This window comes from Mercenaria mercenaria, chromosome 2, assembly GCF_021730395.1.
Source record: "Mercenaria mercenaria strain notata chromosome 2, MADL_Memer_1, whole genome shotgun sequence".
In the NCBI taxonomy this organism is placed as follows: Eukaryota; Metazoa; Mollusca; class Bivalvia; order Venerida; family Veneridae; genus Mercenaria; species Mercenaria mercenaria.
In genome coordinates, this window is record NC_069362.1 from 89,093,536 (window position 1) to 89,105,611 (window position 12,076).

General features: G+C 34.8%; 1 protein-coding gene across 1 annotated transcript in view; it reads right to left on the reverse strand.

The window, feature by feature from the left end:
- Positions 1-760: 760 nt before the first annotated feature.
- Positions 761-12,076, reverse strand: part of LOC123562895 (uncharacterized) — a 36,080-nt gene continuing 24,764 nt past the window's right edge. The window contains exons 2-3 of the mRNA XM_045355481.2: positions 5,775-5,833; positions 761-3,516 (exon numbers count right to left, since the gene is read on the reverse strand). Coding sequence (XP_045211416.2) covers positions 2,507-3,516; positions 5,775-5,833 — 1,069 coding nt within the window. The 3' untranslated portion in view covers positions 761-2,506. The remainder of the gene's footprint in view (positions 3,517-5,774; positions 5,834-12,076) is intronic.

Below are 12,076 nucleotides of genomic sequence, written 5' to 3' on the forward strand. Positions count from 1 at the left end.
CGCATTTCAGATAGCGCGAATTATAACAACCCCAATGACATTCTCAAAGTATATCTTGGCTACGTACGTCACGTTTTCATATGAGCTATTGAATGTAATTGGAAGCTGCTGTTGAAAGTGCGAGTTGTCACATGTCTTTAGACAGGTCATTTTTCGGAAAATAATGTGTTGTTTTAGATAAGAATACAAAAAATATCACTGTAAAGAAGAAAAGTGCATGAACGTTATTTTCGCCTGACGTCCGAACAGCCAGTCGTTAGCCATACACTACTATTCCTTTTGTAATCTCCCATACATGTACCAATGACAAAATTAACATTTTGTCAGAGTATTGTCCAATAAACCATACAAAACGTAAACCAGCGTTTTTCTCTTTTCCACAGTGTTGTTATTGTTGCATATTTTCGTTCAACAATATTTTAGGAGCGGACAAAAACAGTGTGTCTGCCAAATATCTTAATGATAACATTATTTGCGTTATGCTAACATTCACACAAAGAAACGTAATTAGAAAAATAGGCAAGTAGTAAATAATGTTTAATCGAATGTGGAATAGGAAAATAGGTAAGTCGGACCGGATGACCGTCAGTGGACTAGCATTTATGTACTATTTGTCTGACAAACATATGATTTTGACATATCAGCTACAAAGTCCCTTACCTACATATAACAGTTTTTGATGATTCATGATGAAATGTGTACATTTTTCCGTGTATGCCCCTCGTAGTTATACACATTATAAAAATAATAACACTAAAAATACATATTTAAATAGTTTTTATTTCATTGTTTTCATATTCATGCTTTGTCGTATTATTCTAGTACAACATATTATATTCAAGATAAACGACAAGGGTAGCACAGAGCACCAAAACACAGCCATAAAGCCATGCATCGCAAAGTAGGCCCACAACAAAAAGATCCTGTAACGGAAAAATATTGTAGACGGGTCTCAAACCGCATACTCAAGATCGTGCCAATTTCACCTTCTACGGACATGTAGATTTTGTTTAATTTTCTTTCTAACATGTTTTCTTGCTTAAAGTGAAATAGTACTAAATAGGTAATCAAGCAGCACTTCCGGGCTAGTCGGATAATAGCGGAAAGAAAAAAATCCTCAATTTTTTGTCAGTTAAAGTCGCAATTTCATGCTTTATGTAAGCCAGTTCTTATTTTTATTTCATTGTTGACCTATACTTGACATTTTAGTAGCATTGTCAAGGAGATTGTTCCTGGCTATGTGTTACAGCTCTCAGAAGATTGATAATTTCATATAGAACATATAGCAAATTTATTAAACAGTGAAGTACACAGCTTGCAAAGAATATCTGGTTTAGATATCTTCACAACTATCCAAATAATTCACTGTCATTCGTGATTTTATATTTCATATGCACACACTCTACATACTCCAGAAGGACACGTTTTGAAACAAGTAAAATAATGTTACAGCATAATTGACCGACCAGCATCTAGTCTAATAAATATTTCACCATAACTACAATTTCTTCCTTTAAAATATCCTTTTTAGGAGTAAAATCTGCCATTGTCATAGATTTCCTCAAAGGAACGACTGTAAAGTTATCAAATGATATGGTAAACAAAACTAGAGCTATCACTAATGGTGATGAATGTACCCCCGCATGCACTGACAAAGTACACTGCAATTTGACGCTCACAAGATTGCATAATTATGTGGACTGTATGTATATAGACTGCATGTATACAGTATCGTAACAAAAAACAAAGTCCCATAACTATGCAGAATATTTATCTAAAAGAACGTAACATGCACCATGCACAACTAGGGTTGGTACTGATCACTTGTGTGAAGTTTCATTAAATTGTGTGCAAGGGTTCGGAAGATTAGGCGCGCACAAGATTGCATATGCAGACTGTATGTACATAGTATGTTAACAAGAAACAAAGTCCCATAACTCTGCAATTTTTGTTGCTGAAAGAACCTAACATGCCCCATGCACAACTACTGTTGTTACTGATCACTTGTGTGAAGTTTCATTAAATTGTGTCCAGGGGATGAGGAGAGATGGTGCGCACAGGATTGTGTCTATGTATATAGTATAGTAACAAAAAACAAAGTCCCGTAACTCTGCATTTTTTTTCTGAAAGAACCTAACATGCCCCATGCACAACTACTGTTGTTACTGATTACTTGTGTGAAGTTTCATTAAATTGTGTCAAGGGGATGAGGAGAGATGGTGCGCACAAGATTTAGTCTACGGACAGACGGACAGACAACCTGAAACCAGTATATCCCCCTTACAACTTTGTTGTCGGAGGGTACAATAAATTTGAAATGTAAATATAAGTTAAAAACGTGGCCTGTATGATTAACTATAGTCCATTGATAAATTATGCTCAGATAGTCCCTGCATGAATTCCTAATTGTTTATGAACCAAAAGTGGTTTAATGTCAACTGATTTCATTCAGAGTTTAGATGTCAATATGTTACAGCCTACGTGTTCCGTTTGCTTGTATGGATATCTAAACGAAATATGGAACATCTCTGCATTTTGTTAAATCTCCCACGAGCATGCGACACAAGTTTTCAAAGGCTGACCTCTTAGACATATCATAACCTCTTTCGACTTTATGTGTTCCATCATGCTCTTCGTTATATTTTTGAATATTGTTTGGAGAAAGGTTTCCTAAGATGTTTTTTGAAAATATGTCATTTTCGTCGTCCATGAGGCTTATGTTACTTTTCATCTTTTTAATTAATTCTGTATCTTTACCGGAACTAAGATAGGTAGGTTGCATTACAGGACGAAATTTTGTTAACTGGTTTACACCTGTATTCTCATGTAAGGCTTTTATCACATTTAGATCGAACATACTTGTATCTCCGAATTCACCGTTGCGAGGGACTAGATTGTTTCTAATTGGACCACCGACGGCTCTCTTCCAATTAAGCTCTTCCCATCCCCTTTTGCCAATATCAGCAATGTTTGATCTTATATTCTTCCAATCACCTGGATTCACTATTTCCCATCCACGTTTTGAAGATTTGGCTAGCCATAACGCATTATCTCCCGCACCGTTTCTAACGATGGGATGGTCAAGATCAATGTCGTCATACCCTATTTCATCTGTCACCCAGAAAGGATTTACATTGTTCTGTTGCACCGGAATATTTTCCATCAGTTCATCGCTCCTTTTTCCATTTTCTAAGTAAGTTTTATATTTCCTTCTGATTACCGGATCCTTCCATAATTTATTGATAAACTCCCATGCACGTTTTGGAGACTTTCGCCAAATGAGACTTACGTCTTCCCAACCACGTTTGGGTTTCATATTTGCTATATTTTTATATGTGTGGGCGTTGTTGTACAATGCCTGGAACATGTCAGAGTTCATGCCTTTGTTAAGGCCGTTCATATAATGTGGATAATTATTTTGGGACTTTTGTAGTATATTTGAAAAAGGTACTGACTCGTCATCTTTCAATTTCTTCAGGCTATTTATTATCATCCTCGCTTCTTCTTGAGCTTCATCTAAAGAAGAAATACAGCTTATTGATATACAAAATAGATGAAAATGTAAATTTATATTTGGCAAATTTCTCTTTATAATTATTTCATACCACTATCTCTTTGAAGAAATCAGAAAGAAATACTACTGTACATTCTCAGTTTCTAGCGTTATTCATTAATGACAAATGAAGAAAGTTGAAGTTGAATCGTAATAGCATAGTAATCTACAATGATATTTCTAGATTGTACAGTTACATTAGTAAGGGACAGCTCTTCAGATCTAGGTCATCCTATATATTCTATATAAATCCGCCAGTTTGTTTTTTATGGAGTCAATATTTTGAAAATTCGATATTCTCGGTAGCAGACGATTACCTAACAATCGGGAGCCGCACCCTAAGCGATTTCCAATGATTCACCCAATATTCAGATATAATTTCATTTCTATTAAATTATAAATCGATATACGATTGTACGTATATAATTTCTTTTTGTAATTTTAACAAAGGGCCACTCCTAAATATTATATTGAGTTTGAACAATGAAGCACTGGATAGCAATATACTGAACAATGGTATAGGGTATTGTAATGCATTTTTTTTATAGATTCATTATAGGGTTCACCGCGTCAGTGTAAAATGTATAACAATACTCTATACCATTGTTTAGTATAGTGCTATCCAATGCTTTCATTTTGACTATATTTACAAAATAGCTTTAGAAGAAATGGACATTAATAATAAATGAATAATTGATTTTATATCAAGTTAATATAAAAACCATTGTTCAAACTGAATATAAAATTTTCTGATATCATTATAAAAGTAAAACTGCTAGAACAGAAACAATCCAGATGGTAATCACCTATGCTAAAATGCTTAGTTAATGTTTAGTTTTCAAAGATCAAATGAGCCGCGCCATGAGAAAACCAACATAGTGGGTTTGCGACCAGCATGGATCCAGACCAGCCTGCGCATCCGCGCAGTCTGGTCAGGATCCATGCTGTTCGCTAACAGTTTCTCCAATTCCAATAGGATTTAAAAGCGAACAGCATGGATCCTGACCAGACTGCGCGGATGCGCAGGCTGGTCTGGATCCATGCTGGTCGCAAAGCCACTATGTTGGTTTTCCCATGGCACGGCTCAAATAGAAATTGATACCAGTAAGAACTAGCACGACTATCTAATGACTACTCCAGTAATGCGGAGCTTCTAATGAGGAATAATAGTCAACAATACAATTTTTTCACGGACTTTATGATAGTTGGAACATTGTGTGCAATTATATATTGCATTGACCTACTGAGATTTTACAGAGCACCAAGTGCTATATATCATAAATACTACAGTTGTCTTATCAAAAGGTATGATAGGTTTGAAGGCGCTAAAACATTTCCGATAAATCCTTCATAAAAAGTTCCAAACGTTGCAAACATTCTCATTATATTTTTGTAACACGAAATGATATTTTTGTAACACGAAATGATATGTTACATTTTAGCTAGATTTGTTTGAACACTTCGAAACGTTGTAAAATAGTTCATATTTGCTGTTTAAATGAGAACTCGAAAAGACTATTCTAAATTGAAGATGGATTTATTATGAAATGATGAATGAAGTTTGTAGAAATCAAGTGAATATTATAAATTTGTTATTCATGCTGCCATGTGAATAACAATAGTATTGTGTGTAAAGATGATAAATCCAAATATGAATCGAGAAGTATTTTTTTTTTTTTTAGTTTTGCACTGTAAAATAAGAGAACAAACTGTCGATGTCAGAATATTGACGGGATACTACCACTGCACATGATTCAAACTTGCAGCTCTCGTAATTTAAGTATGTACGTTTTTGTTATTAGCAGCCATAATAATTTGAACTTTTGAAATGCCAAACTATAGTATTATACTATTATTTATCGGGCATACGCGTGGACCTGTGTACCTTTCAGTGTATTGCTTCATGTTATTTTTACATAAACGACCTTGAAGATATTCGAATCGAAATTGGTTACGGGCAAGTAATTTTATTTAGAAAACTTCAATAAACATATTTCGATCAAGTATTTACTGGTCTACTTTAAGGATACTTTCATAATTACTGTCTGCCTTCATTCCACATTTTCTTTCTGGTTAGAAAGTATATAAACATCTTTTTAATTGAATAACTGTTAGCATTAATATATACAATTATGCTCCTAACTTGTGGGTCACCCTAAAGCAGATATGGACAACAACCAACGATGAAGTAGAATGAGTAAATATTATTTGTACAACATACCTCTTCCTGTTGCAGATATTCTAATGACTTGAATACAGAAAACTGCTTGGACTAGAGTTCTGAAAATATAAACATAACACATTAAATTTTAAAATAAGCCACCAATTGTGGTACTGATTTGCGGCAAGCTAAGCAAGGTAACAATAACGAATTTACATATTTCTAATCATTATATGCAGTATACAAAATTTAGCATGAAAATAGAATGCGGCAATGATGCAACTTTGTATTGCTTAACAAGTGTAGCTACGTTTTCCTGAATTGGGTGAATATAATTTTAAGCCGACACAACGTAACTGATGCAATCTAGGTTAAACATTTGCTAGGAATGGTGTAATGAGTCGGCAAAAATTTGTCATTATGGGAGTGGGTGATCTTGTTCACAATATTAGATCTACCTTGATCAGATTCTTACGCCTAGTTACTAGTGATATTACAGATAAAGCTAATGTCATAAAGGTGTAAAAATATAATAAGATGAAATTTTTTTAACTCCGTGCTATTTTTACGATTAGGCTTTTTAGACAGTAACGACGCACTCTTTAAGTCTTTCTAAGGTTAAAATAAGATTCTTTAAACATTCTGGTGATATAACAATAATTATTTTATATATAAAGTACTGGAAATAAAATCTATAAGAATATCGTTTCGAATCATAGAACGCCACATAGTTACAAGGCAAACTTTGTTCATGAGAGGTAATAGAAATATGAACCACTTCCGCACCCATTACCTATTGAACAAATAAATTGAATGAACTCCAAAAACTAGAGAAAAACACCGAGTTCAGATACGTTGGAATTTCGCTGGCTGTCGCACATGTTAAGACAAGAGAGTTTTACTAAAAGAGATTACACAATTTTGAATCACATGTACATCTGCAGTGATAGATTCAGTAATATAATCAGAAATAGTTTTTTTTTAGGTTCTAATAAATGGTTGAAAAACGCACTATTAGAAGAATACCATATAAATCTATCTAAACTTGGGTACTCTATTGAAGTTAAATTAGCAATAAGATATATAGAAAAATTATAGGCGAATGATTGAAAAATTCCGTCGATTCAAGTATACATTCGTATACACAAATGTAAAATTATCATTCTTTGTAATCAGGTAATCAGCCATGCTAGCTATAGAATTACATGCATTTCTATTAACAGAATTAAAAGTACACCATCCCTTTTCTGAACGTCAATTAGCTATGCTAATCCTATTTTCTCTGCGCAGAAATAATAATTTTGTACCAAATCATTAGCATGATATGGAAAAATGTCACTAAATGGTTCCTCTTCCGGTAATTCTGTATAGCGGTCAATGCCTGTTGGAGTAACAAAGTATGGTCTTTCACTTGTCCTTGCATTAAAATCGCCTGTTACATGTGAATATGCGTCTACTAAATCATTCTAGAATCGGATATTTTTATTAGTTGCTCAAAAAAGTAAAACTCAAATAAATTGAATCAATATTTATGTCGACAGCTGAGTCCTCAAGCCAACATATTCCTTTTTTCTAAACGGTTCCTCTGAAATCCAGAATAATAAGTGTCATGCTTGATAGCTTCAATTTTATTTCGTCACACAATTGCGAGCTATATGTCTTTCCTGCCTACATTTCGTTAATATTTAAGTGGTAATCATTCGCTTTTGTCTACAGAAAAGTTACTCTCATATTTGTAGTTGACAATCAATGAGACAATAATGAAATCTGGGATTCAGTACCGTCTAACTTTTTCAAGAATGTATCCATAGATTCGAGCCTGTTAAGAGCAATCTATTTAAAATTTGATGTGGAAGTAGTGTGATAAAGTACATCCTGTTGTGGGCTTTGTTACTAGCTGTGTCGGTGGAGTGTCATAAATGGCTGTTTTTGATCCATCTGTTTGGAGGGGTAAAATGGCATTACAATAAAGTTATAAAACTACGAACCAGAAACATCCGTAAGTAAGTATCTGTTGTCAAAAGCACCGAGAAGATGGGGAGGCCATATTCAACTGTAATTGTCGTGCATAACCTATCTCTGATATAGGGGAGGCTTGGGATTTAGTCCTCCTTTTGCTCTTGATTTTGACGATCCCATTTCTACAACAAACACTAACATAGACAGTAAGAATAGTATACATTTTCTGCTGTAAAGTATTGTAATCAAACTAAACTATATTGCGCCAATGATTTAGGAGAATGGTTTTCGTTGTATTTTCGTTGGATGTCTATTGTTTTTAAAAAATTGAAATCGACTAATGCAATATTTTTGCTTCGTAATATCCAAAAGCTTCTGAGCCATATTTCAACCAATAATGCTATCAAATAATTTACATTTATTTTCATGGTTTTAATTTCTAGCTACTTAAATACAATCAAATGGCTATAAGGAACATAGAGTGAATGTTGCTTAAGATTGTTATATATGTGTGTTCGGTGCTAGTGGCCGTTTTCATGTAATGTTAATGCTACGTATTTGAATTGTGTCACAATCAATTTCAATCTTCTCATTACTTAGTTTTAAGTTACAGTTAAAAGTTTAATCAGTATCGATAAAGGTCATTGAGCATAGAATGCAAAGCTTCAGTGTGTGTGTGCAAAGAATATTGCCTCAGACCAATTATTTTGTGTCATCTGTAAATAGCAGTATTAATTTGATTCAGGAGAATCATCACTGGATAAAAAAATGCGAACTTGAACTTGGGTCTCCCCGTCTTTCATCAATGTTTGGTTGTAACAAGCATCCTGTAGCCGTTCATTTTAAGTGTTTGTCAACTTCGTTTCGGGTGTTAATTTCGACCCTTTGCTTGAAATTTCGACCCCTTTTAAGATTTAAAAAAAATAGAGCACAGAACAAAGAAACAACAAGGAAAAACATTGGAATCATTTTTTTTTTATTTACTACGTTGACGATCATAAATATCACTATTTCATTGTATATAAATCATCGGTATAAATATGATTTTAATTGTGATCCATAACATCATATCACCGTAGGGACATAATTGATACGATTTTCAATTCTCATGGTTTCAAAGTGTATCTATCAGCCACAGACCTAACTTTATGAAGTGTGAATCATGAGTATATGGCCATAAATCCTAAAGAATCATGCAATACATTTTGGACACACGAAAATAAAGAGCTCCCGATCGATTGCAGGCATGTTCACAGCCTCTGGATATTCAGTACATTTTATATGGTACCATGTACAACAAGATTCACATTCCTTCCAGAGAGGGTTCTGGCCATTCTCAGATTTGCACACAGGACACAAGTTGGGAATGTCGTTCTCATCATCTAAGTCATCACTGTCATCATTACAATCAATGACAGTGTCTGACTCGGACGAAGAGCTTGCTTTACGTTTCCTTGACTTTTTAGACTTTTCTATCAGTGCTTTCAGCTTTTTCTTTTGTTCTCTCTCTAACTTCTTTCTCGCTTGTTCTTCCTGACGTTTTTGTTTTTTTGAAGCTCTTTCTTTCTTTCTGTTCTCTTTTGCAACAAGTTCAATTTGTTTCTTTTCTTCCCTTTCTCTGAGCATTTTTAGTGCTTCCTGGCCCGAAACAGCCTTCGGAAGCTTTTGTCTGATAGTATCATGTGACTTAAGTGGTTTTGGAGTGCGGACCGTAAGGTGTAAAAATGCAGCAGAAACATATGTTTCATCCCGACGTGGACTAAATTGTAAGTATGGACGACGCTCTGCCATGCTTTCAGACAAACTTGCAACATGTACAGACGGACGGCACTCACTCACGCTTTCTGGCAAACTTGCAGCTGGTACAGACAGACGACACTCACTCAAGCTTTCTGGCAAACTTGCAGCTGGTACAGACGGACGACACTCACGCCTTCTTGCAAATTTACAACTGGTAAAGAATAATATCATGCTCATGACAAAGTTCTGATGCCTGAAGTGTCATATGTGTACTATGTCCATCTACAAAAAGTAAAATGGGAAATGTTATCCTCTTGGATTTTGCAAAGTCATTAACTAGCTTCAAGTAGGCAACAAAAGCGCCAGAGTCCATCCAACCGTTAGGTGTAGCAGCGTAGGTGGCCTCCGTGAAACCTGCTAGGCCGACATCTCGAATGCGTTCGCCCGGAAACAATATCATTGGTGGTGGGTACTCACCAAAAGCATTAAAACCTGCCATTATGGTGATTTGCGTTTTTGTGTTTGTCGTGACCTGATACACGTGCCGGGCACCAGTTGGTGCAAGAACCTTCCCAAATTTTGCTTGTAAGGGAAAACCAGACTCATTGGCGTTAAAGACTCGCCGTTGGTCATTCGGCATGGCTTCGTAATCTGGAACCTCCTTCTTCAGAAAGTTATGCACACCAGCGTACCAACCAGTTACCATTTCAATACTTATTATCGCCCGCTCTACTTTGGATTGCTTTCACAAACTTAATGCATACAATTTTGTAATATATTAGAACGTTCTTATTATATTCATCAGCAATTAGTTTCCAGATTCCCATCAAAATTTGTAATTATTATCAGTACCAATTGTGCATATGCGAAGCTGGTTCCATTTGGATGGTTTGTCACTTAGTTATGGCCCTTTATCAATTTTTCTTCTATTTGGAAAATTTTGTCCGAGCTATTTCTCGGTCCTTATAAGCCGGACTTTTATCAAACCTTTCAATTAAACAAAGTCAAGTTGTGCATGCGCAAAGCACGTTCCATTTGAATAATTTTTCACGTAGTTATGACCCTTTAGTATTTTTTCTTCATAATGTATATGGAAAAAAATGTCCGCGCTATTACTCAGTCATTGTTTGCCAGACTTTTATCAAACCTTGTTATTACTATCATTGATACCAAGTGTAGTGTTGTGCATGTGCAAAGCACGTTCAATTGGAATGATTTTTCACGAAGTTATGGCCCTCTATTTGTTTCAGATATGAATAGAGCTACATTGGAAAAATGGAAAAAATCTTCAATAATTTTCTAACAGATTTCATATGCTGTAAAGTATAACTAGTTGATGACCCTTAGTGATTACATTGTCCCTTGACCATGACCATGACCTACTGACCTACTTTCTTCTTTATCAAGATACTGCCATACAATTTGGACCACTTGTACAGTTTTGAACACACATCTTACAACTAACTTTCAGTAACCTTGAGTTTGAATCACTGACCTACTTTCTTCTTTTTTAAGGTACAGCAATGAATTCTGTTTTTCACAACATTTTTTGTGCATCCTTGTACATTTTCTTCCTGTACAACATACAATTGTATATATCATGTTTTCAATACCCATGTTCCTCTGACAAAAAGTTGCTGTCTGGGGGTATTCCTCACCATTAGTGATAGGTCTTGTTTGTCAAAAAACAAAATCGACAAAGGCAGTGCAAAGGTGTGGACCTTGTGATTACATTTTAGTTATTACCGACTGCAGTACAAGTATACAACCAACTCTGGAATTTCCTTTTAGAAAACCGTACTGATTTTGTTATGCCTTATGCACTATTTCTGTTATTAGAGACTGTTAATCGATTCAGAAGAACATTAGACTATTTTTTTGAAATAAAATTTATCAAAGTACATGTAATACAAAATAGTTGGGCGGAAGGTTAATAGGTTACAACACACTGAATAGCTGTTCTTCTTTATTCTATATAAAATAGACATATTTCCAATGGCTACAGCACACATCAGGACCCATTTTAAATGTCTGTAACTTACATTTGCCTGAAGAATATTGTCAGTGCTGAATAAAAATCAAAAGAAAATTGGGGGTCATGTTTAATGCAAGAAAAAAAATCAGTCAAACGCACAAACTGCAAAATCTGTTATGAGGACCCAAAATTGTAGAGGTGGTTAATGATCTAAGTATCCATTTCGAATTCTGTCATGTTAGTATTTCATTATGAAAATGCTACCTACATTTCAAGCATATACCTGTCATGTCATTTCAGCAAAAATGCAAAGAAAATAAGAGAAATAGCTCTACAGAGCCAAAAAAAAATTCGAGGACTATTTGAATCCGCCATTATGTGCCACATTTAAGCGACTACCAGTTATTTCGCGCCATTTTCCTGTTTAGTGTCTGTATGCCTATTAAATCATTATTGGGTCTCCATTCCTCCTGAACCTCAACCCCACGAACGACCCCTACGGAAACAAGAACACAAACGGACTACTAAGTTAATTTTTATTTAAGTTTTCGATCTGTGGTTGTTTTTAATATATTGTTTCTTAACTTAATTCTAAACATTTTTTTTTAGATTTGCTCAATTTGTTAAAATTTTCTTGTTTCGCTTCAATTTTGCTTCGCCTGTTCAGGGATGTGTTCTCTTTTATTTC